This window comes from Streptopelia decaocto, assembly GCF_964273445.1.
Source record: "Streptopelia decaocto genome assembly, chromosome: 4".
Lineage (NCBI taxonomy): Eukaryota > Metazoa > Chordata > Aves > Columbiformes > Columbidae > Streptopelia > Streptopelia decaocto.
Genome location: NC_138658.1, coordinates 32,334,862 through 32,353,637, shown reverse-complemented (window position 1 = coordinate 32,353,637; position 18,776 = coordinate 32,334,862). Strand labels below are relative to the sequence as shown.

At 46.0% G+C, this 18,776-nt stretch overlaps 1 protein-coding gene across 4 annotated transcripts in view; it reads right to left on the bottom strand.

Annotated features, from left to right (window-relative positions):
* TMEM131L (transmembrane 131 like) overlaps positions 1-16,004 on the bottom strand; it is an 80,201-nt gene extending 64,197 nt beyond the window's left edge. For 3 of the 4 annotated variants that reach the window (XM_082051705.1, XM_082051707.1, XM_082051706.1), the window contains exons 1-3: positions 15,543-15,700; positions 15,141-15,211; positions 7,688-7,731 (exon numbers count right to left, since the gene is read on the bottom strand). In XM_082051705.1, the coding sequence (XP_081907831.1) occupies positions 7,688-7,731; positions 15,141-15,211; positions 15,543-15,666 (239 nt within the window). In that variant the 5' untranslated portion in view covers positions 15,667-15,700. Of the gene's footprint in view, positions 1-7,687; positions 7,732-15,140; positions 15,212-15,542; positions 15,701-15,976 lie in introns of those variants that run through there. The other variant, XM_082051708.1, reaches the window with a different exon arrangement.
* Between the last annotated feature and the right edge of the window lie 2,772 nt (positions 16,005-18,776).

Sequence of the window (18,776 nt, the reverse complement as noted above, 5' to 3'; positions counted from 1 at the left end):
AGGACCAGTTTGAGACTAAACACACATCTGAAATTCATTATTAGTGCTTTAAAATATAAAAGTAGAAGCATAGGAAGAGAGGTCCTACTCTGAACTACCTGTATTATAGAGGCAGCATGTACGGACTAAGGGGACACTAAGTTTACAATGATTAGGACAAGGACAAACATGCCTCAGCAGCTGTTTGCTTTTCCTTTTTTTTTTTTTCTTCCTCTCTAAACACACAAGATGTGTCCTAACAGCCCTTTTTTCAAAACAAGGCAGGTTAAATTTAACAAGAAAAATGCCACATTCCAGAGGAGACTTGCAGAGCTATCGCAGCATGCAGCTGCTTGGCATTAAGAGCTGACACTCCCCATGTGTTTGCTGAATGACTATCACAGACAGCCTGTGCCACCACACGAGCTGTCTTTGCTCCTGCATAGCTTTGCAGCCAGTGCTGAAACAAACAGAATGGGAAATTACACCATATGCCCTTGTCCTGCCTGCTCAGATCAAGACTGTCCTATCTCTAAAGACCATGGATGCTGGGTGCACTCTGACCCGAAGCATAGGCTACAGGGGTTTAATAACAGCCTGAAGAAAACAAAAGCTGTGTGCAATAAATTATGAACGTGTGTACGCACCTGCCCCAACTTTCCGTACAGTGGCAGGCCACATGATTCACCACACCATCCACCCAAAACCCATCAGTGCCTCCAAGGCTATCCATCATAGAGATGCAAATCCTCCTACCCAACAGCCACTGATTCAGTAGGACATTATTCCTAACATACGACAAGATGCTCTCCCTCTCAGCCCCGCACTTTTGGTGACTAACCTACTCGTCCATCCCACCAACAGCGAGCAGAGCAGCAGATTTGGCCCAGCTCCTCCCGGACTGCAGAAGATAAGGGAGCAGAGAGTCGGCCTTGGCACAAGTACCACCACACAACCACCCAACTCCACCCACAGGCCAAAAGGCAGGTGGAAGAAGAGACAGAACAACAAGCAGGATGACACTGTGAGGTCTGGAGCAGAGGTGCACCAAGACACAGCCAGGCTCCTTGGGAGCAGTTTGGGAGGAGCACAAGAGAGATGCTGGCCTGCAGGTGATCCACCTTGCCAGACGTAGCTCCAGGGTCGGGTCCGGCACTCATCCAGCACAACAGGAGGAAGAGAGCAAGGGAGCAATGTTGTGCACATTTTCAGCTGACATTGCCACAGAAAGCAACAGGGAAACCAAGAAGAGAATGATCACAAGTAAACATGAACCTGAGAAGGGAAAAAACAAACAAGTGCTTTTAATCCAGAGGAGCTTTCTGATATGACCTGCAGGGCTGCACAAGGCAGGGGACAGCACCGTGGCAGCAGATGGCAAGACAGTTTCTTCATCTTACAGCACAGAAACCACAACTGTTTCAGGCCCGGACAGAAACTAAAAAGAAAGAAGAGATGCCATAAGGAGGCACACAAGAGGTCTGCAGGAGAGACAGACAGCTGAGAAAGTCAGAAAAGAAAGGTAAAATTAACAGAAGATCCAGGACACCAAAACATAAAGCCCAGTTTATTTGTCCAATTAAAATAGGTCATTACAGGTGAAAACATTTACTCCAGTAGCACACATCCAAATACAGCTTCTTCATGTTCACTAATCCCTGAGCAAACAATAACCTCACAGCCCCAACTGGGAGGAGACTGTCACTGCCTGCTATTTTCACCAGTACAGAAACTGGGGTGAAGACAGCCTGTGTAGCTTTTCAAGGCAGCAGGAGCCATATGAAAGCACAAGTGTTAGTTCTCAATCACCACACCGAGATTGTCTTCATTTCTCAAAGTCACATTGTCACCCATAGATAAGAAAGTCCATTTTAGGCCAGTGTACAAGCCAACATACAGATCAGTTGCTGATCTGATCATGGGAATCTTCCAGCCCAAGAGGACTCACAACAGCCAGGGAAATACATACATACATACCAGCAGGGCTTTTTCAATACAAACAGACAAGATTTAGATGGTAAGTAGAGATTGCAACAGCATATCAAAGAGTAATTCAATCTAGCCACACATCACCTTTAAAATATTTCAGTTAGGGTCAATTAGGACCTAATATGAGAACAGAAGTTTGACAGTTCTTTGCAAAAAGCAGTAGGATGGTCTCATTTGCCATTAACTCCAGACCCCAGAGAGCCACAGCACCAGCTCCTCAGTCTGCTGTGAAACACAGCACTGCTGGCCTAGGCTGCTGCTCTCATTTCAGAAATGCCTGAAAGCAACTTAGAAATAAACAAACAGATAGCTGGCTCATTTGTTAGCACACAGCACTGGCATGCAATGTCCTAGGGAAATTTTAAAAAGCACCAATATTTTGGAATAAGCAATGCACATGAGAGCACAGCTATCCCTAACAGCATGTAATGCAAAGTTCAGCAAGGCAAAGTTCATCAGTGAATGAATTACAACACATAGAGATAAAAGATGAAAGCATCAAGAGTTCAGCCTGCCACCTCAGCTGTACCTGGCAGGAGTGCAAGGAAGGAGAGGAAGAGTAACACTGATAGTTCCTTCCAAAACAATGTTCCTTCATCTAGAAGAGATTCCCCCAGCTTTGTTGACCTAACAATTTTCCCCAGTAAGTTGTGGTTTGTTTGTTTTGTTTTTTTGTTTTGCTTTGGTTTGTTTGTTGGGTTTTTTTTTAATTCTAGCTTAACAGTATTCTCTGTGTTCCCTACAGGTGTTTCCTTAGGGATTTTCACCCAAGCAGAACAGGTAGGTCTGTGCATCTCATTTCCACTCCACTACTTCTAAGGTAGGCTTCCAGTAAAACTTAAAATGAGCAGTCCCTTGGTGATTTGGTGAAATTGTAAGTAGGATACAGCAGCAGTGAACAATTAAAAAGAAAAGCTAAACAACATCAAAGCAGGTTTTGGTGCAACCCACTGAAAACACCCATTCCATGTACACTGCACAAACGTGTTACTTTATGCAAATGTATTGATGGCGATTAAAAAGCTTTTTCCCCAAGAAATGCAGCTCTTTTTGATGTACACATGGATTTCTGCTTCTTTTATACATCTTTTTAAAAACTATTAAAAACTTAGTAAGAGCAAATTTTGCTATTACAAGTTAGGGCCAAGCATATATCCTAGGAAAAGTCTTCACAAAATGTTTAAAATACTTTAGGGGGCTAAGTTTAATGACAATCTAAATGATCAGTGGCACCCAATACAAGCTTAGGTTGAAAACGTAGGTTTAGGATAGTTCTTTTCAAACAGTTTAAGCACTCACTGACACTCTCAAAACTGCCTTTCAGCTTTTCATCTTGAAACACTTTCTCGATTTGACTTCAATAAAGATGTTTAAAAAGTAATTACAACATAAAACAATGAGGTTTTTTGCTATTTGGATATTTCTTCTGGCATAATTTATTTTTTCTTTTCAGTAAAAAAAAAAAAACACAACAAAAAAAAAACAAAACCGGTTGATGCTAACGTGTTTTCCTGGCCTAGCTGCCACCCAAGCAAGTTACCTGGTAGGCAGGTTTACCACCAGTCCCATGTCATCATTTTGCAAGAACTGGACTGTCAGAAATTATGGCACTAACACTACAGATTTTTTTGAAGGACAAGTCACTCGTAACCTTTTGGACCTCTGAAGTGTCTTAACAGCCCATCCACAGCACCAGACTCGTCTGTGCATCTTGACTGGAGAGGGGATGAAGTTGTGGCCAGTGAGAAATTGCCATGTGCAATCTCACACTGTGAAGCAGGCTCATTCCCCCCAGACACCCTGGGAAGCAAAAGTTATAATTATGTCTCGAAAGTATCCGCTAAATCACTGATTAATTTTGCAGCTTGTGCACCTTAATGGCTTTGTTGTCTCTCACAGTGCTATTAAACTACCTCCTTGCTACCTGTACCTTCCAATTTCTCTTCTGTGTCTGGAGCACTATTTCACAGACACGGTGAAAGTCATAGGATTAGGAGTAATCCCACTTGGCAATCAGGAGAGGTCAAAGTGCTGGGCGCCAGCTGTCACTCCGCTGTCACTCCAGGCTGCATTCCCGTCCTGGCAGGAATCCCCCAGGAGCCGATACCATCTCCTGCCCCAAGCAGCTCCAGTCCACAGGGTCAAACGCTCTCCTGGTGATCAAAGGCAAAGGTCCAAGAGAAATGCTTCACTGAACTAACTGCATCACACTTGTAATTTTCATAGCAGTTGATACCTATCTACTCAAAGCAAAATATGTCATAACTGTCACAGGTAAAGGCTGGAAAACATCCTCTTACTTGCTAATTACATATCGTACTCTTAATATTGTATGGCTTTCTTTTTTCATGGACTGTTAATGCACATCACATATTAAGTGTACATGCTTCACATCTCAAGTACCGTAGTTTATTCTGGTGCAAATGTTCTTTAAAAGGTCAGCTGGGAAACTGGATCCTCAAAGGCCTTTCTCCAGAAGTCTTCAAAACCAAGGATTAAGTATGCCATACATGTGGAAATTTATTTTTAGTTTTGGTAGTCCAGTGTCTGCTCCCTTGAAGTGGAAGGCTAAAAGTTTCAATAGTATTATTTGCCCACATCACCTAACAATATTGTCCCCTTATCTGTGCCAGACGTCTGCATTTGACTCATTCTGCTGCCTTAGCAAAATCACAATGAAGAAGCAAGTACCTACATATTCAAAACTTGCCTCTGCCTGCTGAGCCAAGTGAATAGAAGTGAACAGCCACCAGCAAGAAGGGAAAAAAACCAAAACACCACAAACCAAAATAAAACTAAAACAACAAACAAACACCACACAAACACACCACCACACACAACCAAAAAACCCTTCTGTCAACCTGTATCATTGACTTTCTTCTAACAAAACTTCTTAATCCAAAGTTGTTCTAGAAGGCACCTTTTCACTGCTGACTTTCGAATGTAGGAAAGTTTTTTAAGGAAACCTGAAGCTTTTTTAATAGGCTGGTCCAAACACACATGGCTTTAATTCTGTCAAAGACTGAGGCCTGAAGTACATCCAGCAACTCACGTATCTACCATCCAGCATTTCTTATTTCAGAGTCTGATTCAAAGAGAAAGCAACCTGTGGTAGCATCCAAGCAATCAGAAATGCAGCAATGGTAGGCTGGCAATTAAGGAGTTGCTAATTACCTTTTTCTCACTCAGGGCAGCTGCAAACCCACAGACCTCCCAATCAACCACTTCTCATTCACCTCTGAAATAGCTCTTTTCAAAAATTGCTATTTTGACAATGTCTTTTTTTCCTCCATGCAAGCTTCTGTATTTGTTAAAGCTAAACCTAAGGCAGAAATAGTAAGACTATATCCATCCTCCTTGTGCACTTGCCAACAACAGCAAACCAAGAAGCCCACCCCAAATGGAAGGTCCTGAGATGCACATGCACAAGTCAGTTAACAGAAAATTAATACTTTACTCTTTTTTTTTTTTTTTAAGTAGGTTAGCAAGCTCCCAAGAGAATCCTTTAACCTAGAATTAAAAAAAAAAAAATGAATAAAACAGTGTTTTGGGAAGAGACTTTCTCCTTTATGCCTCAAGATGCTGAACTGTTTTTACTTTCTTCAGCTCTGGGGAAAATTCAGAATTCTCTATCTCCATTAACTTCTGTTCATACTGCTACTTCAAGGTGCTTTGCTTCTGGTGCTCTAGGGGCTCCACATCAAATTTCAGTAGCTTTAGCTGATTTCCCTAGGGCATGCTGGCAGACAATGGAGATGCTGCAAGTTCTCAGGTTTTGCTGCTACAGGAAAAGGAAATCCCCATGATTTCACCATATAGTTACATAAATCAAGGGAATGAACGCTTATCTGGAAATAAACTAATGAATTCTAATCTTTCTATCATACCTTTGCTAGGTCTTCCTCATGATAGGGTTCCTTCAGTATACAGAGCACACACAGACTGGTGTTTACATATGGCAGCAAACCAAAACAGTTGAAAAGATGCACACAAACCAGTGTCTGTTTCAGCAAGTTTCCTGAAGCATTTCAGTATGACAACAGAAGGATGTTTCCATCCATGCAAGTGAGCCTTATAAACTTTACTTTCAGAAAAGTTCATTTTTGGAAATGAGTAATTACTAGAAAAATCTTTAAGCACCTGAATGACCCAAAAAAAAAAAAAAAAAAAATCAAACTACTTTTTCCTATTTCCTACCTGAGTCTCAAGAACTATTTCTCTTTCAATAATATTTTTATTATTGCCGTAGTAGCCAGTCACTCCATCTACCTCCAGAAAAAAACAGGCAGGTGATTTTTTTCTTCCCCTAAACTGCATCTCTCTGCCTACTAACAAAAATCACAGAAAGCAGCTCAAGAACAGCATTAGAGACTGCTGTCTTCTGGCTGCCTCTCAATAAGGACAACATGCTTAGGCATGCAGTGAAAACTTTGCATCAAAACCATGGCAGTCCCCAGCTGAAAATCAGAAAGTTCTGTATTTGTGCAAGGAAAATCACAGCTTTCAGTAGTTCACCCCTCTTTTTCCAAGGCCAGGAGGGGAAAAACAACTCCCCTATGCAGCTAGGAATTGGGGGACATAGGTAAATAAGCAGAAACCATCAGCACCAGCTGTCAGAGGCAGCAGTAATTCTCCCACCCTGTATCTCTACCTCTTTGTCATTCCCATAGAGGTGAAGCACAAGAGCCTGATGTGGTGCTGGATTCAGACCAGACAGCTCCCAATGGGGCAGAACGAGGGAGAAAAGCTGCACAAAGCGTCGCAGCGCAGGACAGACCCATCCTGACCTTCCCCTTTCCACCCCCACACCTGCCCCTTCTGCCAACTCCCAGCCAGGCTTGTGTTTTATCAGATCTATTCACACTCAAACACGAGCTAAGGGCAAAGAGGGGAGATAAACGAGAAAAGCATTTCTGGCTAGCTGCAGCCATGGGAGCACAGTGGTGTTACATGTGTTTATTTTAAGTCTTGTGATCTTTCTGGCTGACATGGCACTGAAAGCAGTACCCACATTAACACGTACCAAAGGAAGGAAGTGTTTCACTGGTAGATGTCCAAGCATTTTAATCTGGACGCTCAGAGGAAGCAAAATGTGTATTTAAAAAATAATCTGTGAAGCTATTTACCCAGTCGTTCAAAATAGAGGAGGCCTGATATTAACAGAAACAGCAAAGTTGAGGCTACAGTTCTTAAGAGCTTTATTATTTATCTGATTTCAAGAAACAAGGCAGGATATTTATTGTTCCGCAGTAATACATTAAGAAGCCTTTGGCTTTAAATCTTCTTTACATCCCTCCCTGCCCCCATACCTGTTAACACTCCAAGACTATTTACGTTTACAAATTTTGGAACTGAAAACTGCACTCTTGCTTAAAGAAATTAATTACAAAATGTGCAATAAAGCAGAATAAACACAGATTTTGTGTGTATGGGTGTAAAAGCAATTAAAAGTTTATGCAGATTAGAGATAAAATAATGACAAAGAGATGCAAGAGGGCAGTTCAGTCTTGCATATACTGCACACTATCTTCTGGCTTTGCTAACAATATTAACATTAGTTGAGAAAATCATAAGCCAGAAGTAATGGAAGTGTATTGAATATGCAGCAGAAAAAAATAAAAATCATTTTTAGTAGTTTTCCCAGTTACATTTCACTATTTCCTAAAGCAAAACCCAAAATGAGCTTCACTACTCTTCTTTCCACTTGAGTTTTACTTACCTTTGCTCTTGTGGATGCTCTTCCACATCCTCCTCTGAGTCAGCCTGACAAACAGAGAAAACACTATGTAAGGATCTCAGAATTGCAACAGGGTGCACTGGACATATGTGCCACTTTTAACTGCTCCAAAGATGGATTCCCACATGACTTGCTTGCAAAATGAACTCAAATCTCAAATTCCTTCAGCAATTCCTTTACAATTCATGTGAGGTAGAAGCTGGCCATCCCATCTGAGGTTTCAGCTCATTGCCAAGATAAATGGTGACTTAACATGGCTACTCCATTATTTATTTTTTTCTAAACATCAACTGAACAGACTAATTTTCCATTTATACAAATGCACCTATACAAAATTCTGCTCACACACACAATTTCAATATAAAACTATCAATTGTCCTTAAACTACAGGAAGGTTATCCATTCACCTTCAATTTATCTGCCCCATGTCAGTAAATTTCATTAGCCAGTACCTGAGAAAATAGTATGCAGAATGCCTTGAAATTCAAACCACATGGTAACCTCAAAAGCAAAGGCCAAGGCACCATGTTTCAACGGAGGCAGTGAGATTCCAAACCCAGATCTTACCAACGACCAGCAACACATATAGAAACTGTGGAGAGTAGAAGCTTTAAACACAACAGCTTAGCTCGGTTACTGTACTAAGGTCATTTTTGAGACATGTAGTTAACAAACTGTGCCAGCTTGCAGTTTGCAACTGGCGGCTTTGAGCTGTCTGCAGAAATGAACTCAAGCGCTGGTTCAATGAGCTCCCTGCAGGAAATCCATTTAAAATAAGCAGGTAGCCGCTCTGAACCAGCCAAGATCTCCAGGAAAGCTTTAGGTACAACTCAAAATGGAGCATATTATAGCCAACCAACCTGAACTGATGAAACTGAGGACAACTTTAGGGAGATTAACATTTTTCAAAAAGAGGTCACGGTTATCCCACCAAGCACAGCTGGTAACTTGTCCCATCTACTGCAGGAGCAGGTGATGGTGTCACAAGGCACAAGCTACAGACCTTGGCAATGAAAAGGTAGGAAAAAAATCCTTCTGAAATTAAAAGGGTGCACCTTCCACCACCCCTCCTACACATTTTCCACCTAAGTGCATCACGGAACATGACCCAAGTCACTGGCTTTGACTCCAGCTCCTATTTTCACTACATACTCCTATTTTCATCTGCACAAACACTGAACATCTTTCTACAGGCTTCAAATGCTTAAGCAGACCAGGCAGCCCTATTCATCTACTGAATGGGACAGACAGCAGGATTTCGGGAGACCTGAGCCACGTGAAGGGAAAAAAAATGACAATTACGCTAAGACAGCAAACATAGTTAATATCATTAATCAAAATTAACATCATTATGGCTAAAATAATGATGTTATGGCTAACATTATTATAGATATTGCCAAAAGCTACCAGATGCATCTAAACTTCAATCTTTTGTCACAAGCAGTTCATCCAACAGAACCAGCACAGCTTTCACCATAGCATAACCAAATCTGTAACAAGAATGACAGGGAAGTACAATTTAATTTGAGGATTCAACGACTTTTCTGTCCACCTGCCTTTAAAGGGACGTTGGAGACACTGTGACAATCATCCAGAATCCGGGTTCTTCAACACAGAGCAACCCAGGGTTTCCAGCACACAGCCCTCATGAAGACCTAGCCATCTCCTCTAACAACTGAGCTAAGCCTTGCTGTTAGACTCTACCAGTAAAGCATGATACAAATCCATCATCTGTTTCCCAGCTGCTCCAACCTTCTTTTGCGCTTCCGGGACCTCAGTATGATACCAAGCAAAATTCGAGGACTCCTCATCCACCTCTTCCTGAAACAGCTTCTCTGCCACAACAGGCTGGCAAGCCATCCTCATTTTAAACAGCTTAACTCCTACTTTAAATGGCTTAACATCTGCCAAGCATCAGAAACCTGTGACTGTGTCATTACACTGTGCTCACCCGTAACCCTAGCTATCCTAGCATTGACAGCTTCTTCATTTTTTGTTAAGTGACAATGAAGAAAACCCTCCCAATCCATGGTGCAGCCACAGCATGAAATCTGAATTATGCAAGGAAAAAAGATTTTTTTTTTTTTTTTTAACAAATCACCCTTGACTGAACATGCACACAGAGCCTCACATGCAGCTTTCTCCTGCCTTCTCTCCTCTGTATGCATAGGCTACATGTATGCTTGCACTGAGGATTAAAAAAAAAAAAATATATATGGCAAGCAAGCTTTCTCAAACCACCATATAGTCAGACAAGTACTATAGGAGAATGGGGGGAAAGGAACAGCTCCTGAAGCCAAAGTACAGGTTCCAGCAGCCTATCCATGCCAAGGGAAAAAAAATCCTCTTGCTCCAAACCTCATCCTGAATACAGGCAGGTGCTTATCTTGCGCCAGAAAGACCCTGAAAGCACCCCTCTCATGTCACACAAGTCATGAGAGCCTGTGCTGACAGCTTCTGCATAATCTGCATGACCAACCAGCCCCAAGTCCTATCAGCACCACCCAGAAGCTCAGCTGGGCGGCTGGAGTAGCCTTTTAACAGCCCAAAGAGGGAACACAATTCCCATCCCAAGTCTGTCTCGGGCTTTCACACAAATTGCGTGCCTTCAGACTAACTCCACTTTGAAGTAGGTGACTCCATACATTCAATTTGTGCGTAGCTGATGGGATGCACCTCTGTTAATGACATAGTGCAGTGTCGCATATCTTGGACACATATGTAAGATCAAGGTCTTCATCAGCTTTCGAAACCAGCAGAACAATTAACCTTATTAGCCCCTGAGCTGCACTGAAGAACAGGAACTGAAGTCATGTCACTACTACATGGGAAAAGAAAACATACAATAATCTTTCAGAACCGAGCAGAACTTTTAAAGTGAAAAAACAGGCAGCAGCTCCATATTTGCCCAGTGTTCTGTAAATGACTACAATACAGCAAATATCATGGCATCTTTCGCCAAAATTCAAGCACCTGAAACATTATCACAGTAAATAAGCAGTCACTGTAATCTCCTAAGTATCTGCAAGCAAATTGAAATGTATACAAGGCACACCTCTAATGAAACACCTCACTCATCTTGTACATGCAGCATACAGGAACAGCAGAAAACTGACCATATCAGACAGACACGGCACTGACACCAAAAGAAACTTCGGTGTAAGTTGCCTTTGATGACTTAGTGTCATTTTCAGTTGTGATAACAAGACCTAGAACTTAACTTCCATTATGTCATTTTGAAGTAGCTCCTCCCTTGAAGCCAAAGGGGCTGAAGGGAAAGGGCTGAATGCCCTGATCTGCGGGTACCCAACACACAACCAAGACTCTCCAACACCTCTTTTAAATGGTGTTCACCATGAAAAACAAATGGCATTTGTGCTTCTCCTTTTAAACACTTGTGGCCATAAAGACAGCAGGCCTAATACCCTTGCTGTGCTTTTCTTTGGACTCTTTCCTCTCCATTTCAGAAAAAAAAAAAAAAAAAAACGCAAAACAAAACCAAAACCAACCAACCAAACAAACAACTAACTGCCTTTCAGCTTTGCACTGAATTGCTCCAACATGGCTGTTGATATTTGGAGCTTTTTCAGCCTTTAATGGTGAAGGCCTTGGGTGTCAAGCCCTACACAAAGAAATTTTACTCCCAAACATTTTAGTTAAGTAAGTATTAGCAAGTTACAAACAAACACATAAAACCACAAAATTATAAGGAGTCAGAATAAAAACCACAACTGCTCTAATCAAGCCTCTTGCAGTTGAGATTTTCCATGTCACGATCCCACTGCTTTTCCATTCATCTCCCAACCATCAGGGCAAGCAAGACTGGGCATTTTTCCACACTGAGGGCAAATGATGGGAAGAAAAACAGAAACAAAAATCCAGCCACCCATCCCAGTGACATTTGCTATAAAAAGGAGGACAAGGGCAAGGAGTTGAAGGAAAGCAAGGCAGGAGCTCTGTGGCTACCACACACTTCACACCACCCTCAACAAGAAAGAGGAACTGGGCGCAAGGGAATACGGACACCACATCAGACCGGGAAACCCTGCTCGACTCAAAGCGAAAAGGGAACCCAGGAAGAAACACTAAAACACTGGAGGAAGCTGCAGACTGTCAGCACTGGAAGACTGTCATCATGCTAGATACAGCCAGCTCCTCCTCAGCTCCGGCACACAAGCCCATGCACACCCTCACCGACTGCAGTGCTCCAGGCACCCTTCAGGCTCGGCCGCGGAGCGAGAGCGGTGGGTGAGCCACCCCCAACAGCTCTGCAGGCTTCAGAGGAAACCGAAATCAAAAGATCACAAGCATGGGGGTGGGGGGGAGGGGGCGGGGAAGAAAAAGCACAAATACATGTGAGAGGGAAGCTGGGAGGTGGCATGCGAGAAGCACAAACAATGAAAGGGAAGCAAGAGGAAACAGAAGGTAGAACGACCGACCGGGGTGGAGGCGTTGGGGCCCAGGGCGGCTGCGCTCCAGCATGCAAATTCATGCAGTTCACGTAGACAAAGCGATGCTGGGAGAGGCCTAGAAAGCAACTACAAATATTAAAATGCTTTGTGGTCCTGTGCCCTCCTCCCCACCCCCAGCCCCTGCTTCTTAACGCAATGTCTTTATTCAGTATGTGCTCTTGGAACAAAAGCACACATGGGCAACCTGACGGCTGAATGGACTACCGACCCGTTCAACTTTCATGCTCAAATTCTGCAGGCAGCAAGGAATGCTCAAAACTGCTCTGTCACAGGCAGCTGATGATGCATGGAAAATAAGGTAATAGTGCAAAGCCATGACAGAAAGGGAAAAGCATCCATCAGACAGCACTGGTAACCTGCCAGAAATAAGCAAAAAGGCTGGACAGAAGTGGCAACTTAATCCATACCCCTGCTCAAATCCTGCATGCAGATGGGAGGGAGGTGCTTTGGGTGAGGAGCATGTACAGTTCCTTCCCTGATTTCTCACTTGTGCATACAAAGTCCTCACTCTCCCGTGCTGCACTCCTGCCTGCCCTCCTCCAAAAAGGAACAGGAAGAACCAGATCGAAGAATCAGGACACTTCCCATTCCCAAAGTCTTCCCCAAGACCTATCTTTAAACACATCAACAAAGCAACCCTTAGATATGCCCCATCGAGCAATGTTTGTTATCCACTTAAAGGCAGCAAGTTCTTCCTCTTACTAGATCTTCACCATCACATCAACATCGCTGTGGTACATCAATGCTGGGCAACAAACCCCTGTCAGGGCTTAAGTGAGGAAGTCTGCTCTTGCCAGAAAGAAAACATGGACAACCTTTTTGCAGTGGTGAGACTATTTTTTTTTCTGCAGCGTTGAGATCAACCAGCAACAAACTCTTCCAAGTTTAAGCATCCCTCTATTAAAAAAAAGGGCAGTCAGACATTGACAGGTGAAGAGGGCTTCCAAATCTCCAGAGCTAATGCCCACACCTCTGCTAGATGCTCCCCACAGACCCAGAATAGCCACCCAGGAGAGTGACTACGCTGAATTGCCTACAGGACCTCATAGACATGGCAGGGAATTGTGGCAGGGTGGGTGAGACTTGACTCCTCAGATGTTCAGAGAGCCACGACCAGCCATGGCAGAGCAGTGCCACCACTGGAAGTAGTGCTGGAACAGTCCCCTGCCACATCCACAGAGACAGAGGGAGGTCTCCTTTCCTCCTCCCTCTGACAACCAGAAAAGGCAGCTTCGAATTCAGCCACAGGCCCCAGGCCTGAGAGATGCTGGGTAAAGTCCAAGCCAACAAGGGAATATAAATTTGTGTGTCAGGGTTGGGCCTGGAACCAAGCTTCGGTCTCAAAACCTGTTTGAGGAACACAAGCCCTTCTGCTTCAGCTTGAGCAGTCACTGACGCATCAGATGCTGCTGGTCCCCAAACTCAGAGGGAGAAGCCACATAGAACAGCCACTGCACCACTCATGCTCAGAGACTGGTTCATCTGGCTTTTAACATCCACCTCTTACTTCAGTGAGCCTATCACAACTTTCACTTCTCAGTTTGTCACAACTGAAACCAGAAGACCTGTTTTCTTTCCTGCATACCTAACGCAGCATCTACAGAAACGTTTGACAGAGAAGCAGCAGCTTTAGCTTTGTGTTTCACTGCTGCAAGGACCCAGCAGGACCACACGCTCAACCACGCCAAGTTCACGGGCCATTCGTGCCTGCTTTTCCTTCAGCCAAGATACAGCTCATTTTTATGAGGATGCTTGAGAACAAAGTGTTTTCCAAGAGGACCTAATCTCCTCAGGAAGTAAACATCACGTCATCATCACTCAATTGCAGCTTCGCTATGAGAAGCAACTATAAAAAACTGCATTACATGGTTTTACACCTAATGCATCTTAATATCTTCAAGGTAAAAGAATGCACAAGCAAAAGGCCGAGTTCCTTAAGCATCCCTGGGAACAGAGACTCTGCATCTTCCCTTGGCTACTACCATATCTTCACCAGGCAAATTCTGAAACACGAAATATTTTTATTATTTGTATATAAAATAGATAACACTTTCATAACACCATGATATAAAACACTGGGCCCCGCTAAGCAGCATCAACCGTTAGCTGGCTGAGGAAAAAAAAAAATAACACTTCTGCTGTTTTTCCCCTACGTTAATGGGTATCAATGGCTGAGCACTAAACAGAGAATGATATAACGGCTTAAGAGAAATAAATTACCCTCTTTTCCCTCTCACATAAGACAATGTCTCTCAGGACTGCTTCTTCCCATTTATGAGCCTGGTGCCTTGAAGTCTAGGAAGGCCCAATGCAACATATGGCAGAGTCCGTCAGCGCGAGTTAAATGCCTGCCTCAGATGCCATAAACTCCAGACCACGGCTTCCAGACCATGGCCTTGCCTACCAGCCCGGCCATGCATTTTACCACATTGGCTCCTCTTGCCAATACAGAATTTCACAAATCTTGTTAGCACCCAACAAAAGCAGCTAAACAAAACGAAAAATGTGCTGGGACAAGAGAAACAACATCATAAATGATGTGTCATTTGAGGGGGAAAAATGGCTTAACCTGAGCAGATTTACGAATATATGCATATTCATTATACACAAATCCAGTACTTACGTGCACAAATACAGTCATTAAAAAAAAAAAATAGAAAACGTTAAAAAAAAAATCAGGAAAAAATAAAGCCGAAGAGTCAGGCCGTCGGTTGCAGCCTCGGGGGGGAACAGCCGCGGGGTCGGGGCTGCGGGGTGACAGCGGGCAAGGCCCCCCCGCCGGCCTGCGCCCCGGCAGCCCCAGCGCGGCCCCGCCACCTCTCCCCGCGCCCAACCGCCTCCCCGACCCCTCAGGGCCCCGCAATAGCCCCCAACCCTCCTGGGCCTCGGCTTCACTTCAGCCCTCCGAACCCCCCCCAACAGCCCCAACCACCGCCTCCCCCCCCCGCCCAGCGCCTCCTCACCTGGGCGGGCAGCAGGAGCTCTCCCTCCTCGGCCTGCCACAGTTCCACCACGCCGGGGATGGGCTCAATGGCTGCGGGAGCAGAGAGAGAGAAACCGCGGATGGGCCGGCGGCGCTCGCAGGGGCCGGACCCGCAGGCGGCGGCAGCCCGGGGCTCCCCGAGCTGGGCAGGCCCGCAGCGCGGCGGCTGACAGCAGGGCACGGCGGGGGCACGAGGGGGCGCCGGGCCGGGAGGAAGGGCAGGGATGCGAGCCACGTCCCGGCTCCCTTTGTGTCCCCGGGCTGCCACCGCGGCAGCCGCCCCAGGGACGACGGCGGGGGCGGCGGTCCCGCTCGCACACCCGGAGCGGGCAGCGGCGACACCGCCGCTCCCTCCCCTGTCCCGCCCCGCCGGCGCCCTCACCTTGTCCCTGCGCCTCCCCGGGCCGAAAGCAAGGCAGGAGGACGTGGAAGACGCCCAGCAGGAGGTTCATGGCCGCGGCCGCGCGGCAATAGCCGCTCTGCTGCGGGAAGCGCAGCCCCGCCATGCCGTGCCGCGCCGTGCTGCGGCTGGGCGGGGGTGGCACGGGGGCGGGGCCACCGGAGCCGCGGGCACCGCCCACCGCCACGCCGCGCGGCTGCGCGCCGCCACGCCCCACCCGCGGCCACGCCCCCCTCCACCCGCGGGGAGGGCCGAGCACATGGCGCGCTGCCAGGCGGGACCGACACCCCCCTCCCCCTCCCCCCCCCCCCCCCCAAAAAAGAAAAACAACACCCTCCACCAAAGCAAGACAGAAACGCAAGAGGTGGGGGGGCGGGGCGCGTTGGGGAAAAATAATGCCAAATTGGTTTTATTACCCCGTTGGCGCATGGTTTGCGGCGGGACCGACAGCTCCCCTCCGTCCTGCGGGGTGTCATGCGGTCAGGGCTCTGGTGCCCCCTATTACTTTTCGGAAAAAAGCATTAAAAGAGTGAGCGAAGGAAGAAAAGCAGGAGGCAGCGCGAAGGGGGAGGGGAAAACGCAGAGAGAGAGAGAAGGTGGAGAGAGGGTCCGATCTGGTGACCTTTTTGCAGATGTTCTTTAGAGAGGATGCTGCCAACGCAAACGGCGGGTGTAAGGTTTGGAAAATAAATGGGCAGTGGGGTGTATTTGCCTTGGTATTCCTTGAATGCTTAGCAGCGCTGTGTGTTGGAGGGTGACTGCTGCTGGTCTGATCCGTTTTGTGTTTAAGTAACTGTTCCGGTGCCTAAAGCTTTCTGATGGGTCTCTCCAGTGTAGAACAGAGCCAAGCAATTGCATATGGTGGTCATGCGGTTTTAACATGTCTCACATGCCCTTCTAATCATATTTTAAAGCACTTGTCCTTTTTGCTCAAAAAAATAAACCCTCAAATGCTTAAATTACAGGAAAAAAACAGTTGTTAAACTAGTTCTGCAAACCTTAAGGAAAAAAGAAAGCAAATAACTGCTAACGAGGTTTGCACAACCCCAAAACTGCATCTGGTTCTCTCCCTACTGATCACACATAGTAACTCACATAAACAATAGAAACATGGTGCTTACTCACCAAAGGCTCATAAATAAAGCCAGACAAATGACAAAACCCATTTTCAGCCCCGGACTGAGACAACACGAGACCATTTGAGACCTCGATCCCCCTGAGCAGCAGGACAGCCATGCGATGCCCTCTCAGCTTAGTGGTCGTAAAAGCTTTTCCCCGCCAGAGGCTGCCCAGGTTTGACTGAGCAGCCGGAGTGAGGGCAGGTCTGAGTGCAGGGAGCACATTTCCCTAAAGGAGAAGACTTTGGTATTCACTGATGTTGCACAATGGCCGACGTATGGCAATGCAGCCTTGTCTCCTGCCCACATCCTCCTCTCAATTTCTTCTCTTCCCCCCCCTTTTTTCTGCTCTCTGCCTGTTGGAGGAGTCTTTTGTTTTCCACCCTGCCCCTCTGCATCTTTAACTGTGTTGCCTGTGTTTTCCCACAGTCAGGTAAAGGAATGACTGCCCCGGATGTGTGGGTGCAACCCCACGGCCTGTATCCCTGAGCACCCCAGACCTTGCAGAGACCAGCACCCTTTAAAATGGGAAGGGTTGGATGTTTATGTGCCAGAAAATGTGCAGCAGCTCTTGGACAGGTGCTTGAATGGATGCTCTAGAGACAAGGAAGGTTATAATGGCACAAGCTTTATATAACAATATAACCTGGGGGCTGCATATCATGATGAACATGGTGTGCATTAAGTAGGGATCTGTTCCCACCACTTTTGCAACTGGTCTCAGTTAGAGCCATAGATTGGCATTATTTAAAATTGTTAACTTTTTCTTGCTGAGTTTTTTAAAAAAAAACATGTCAGCACAAGCTGATGATTTTGCCCATCTGAGTCTGAAAGTCAACTGCATTTTTAATGTCTGCAGAAAGTGGCCTGGCTGGCAGCAGCTCAGTATTTAGAGGAAAACTCTCCTAGGCAGTCTTGAGACTGGTTTAGCTAAACAGGTTTTTGAAACATTAGGTGAGAGAGGTGTCCTGAGCCACAGTCCAGGCTGGGACCAGGCTCCCCTGGGAGACACTTCCCTCATGAAAAGCAAGGGACACGTTTGCCGCCTCGGAATAGGGGGCCCATGAGGCTTTCAGCAGGCTTGGTAGAGCCACACCAATTCAACAGTAGGGCTTGCTTTCTAGATGCTTTTTCAGATGTGACAGACAGGACTGGGGAGAAATCAAGGCCATGATGCAGATGTTGCGATCAGATGGGAAGATACATGTTGTATAACAGACGTCAGATGGGAGCAGGCAACCTAATTACATTCCCACTCCTGTGCCTCTGTGCAGCCCTTTACCAGCAAAATATCCCTGGGACCATTCTTCTTGTCTGAGATGAAATGAAATGTACCTGCTGCTAAATACACAGAGGTACTCGGGCCAGCCCCAGGACAGCCTGGAGAGCTGCCACCCACCACAGAGTGAGCACAGCAAGACAGGGCAAGGACGATGCTGGGTGGGCAGAGCAGAAGGGAAGCAGAGGGGGAAGCTTTTCTTCCCAGAAAAGGCTCTAAGTGACTTCTGCAATCCTAAGAGCCAGCATGTGATATGCAACCCCGTGCTCTGCTCATATCACCTTTAGGCAGCCTGGGCATCCCGTCACACTGCATCATCCCTCACCGGCTGGCTATGCACATCGATGCCGGCACCGCCAGATTTCCAGCTGCATCTGACCTACATTCACCGCCTTCTCGCTGCCACAGCTTGATTTTATTTAGAGCAGCCTCGCTCCGCTAGCCTGGCTGCGGACCCGTCGGTGGGAAGGAGCTCAGTGCGCAGGACACAGCGGGGGAGGGAAAAGGCTGCAGCGTGTCCCTGCTGGTCCCCTTCCACAGGCCACCATCGTACTCTTCCATTTCCCAGAAATTAGTGACCCATCTGGAGCCAATAGATTCACCCTACTCAACCTGGAAAAGCAAACAACCGCTAAAGCATTTGGATGAGGAACTTGCTGGGTGACACGCTGGGAGGTGATGCACGAACCTGACATGCACAAGCCCGTGCAGCTCCCCCAGCTACCTGCAATTGTGTCAGTGCTCTTCCAAAGCTCGCAGACCTATTGACAATGCTGATTTCCAGCTAGGAAAGATTTTTTTGAAGCTATACGCATACTT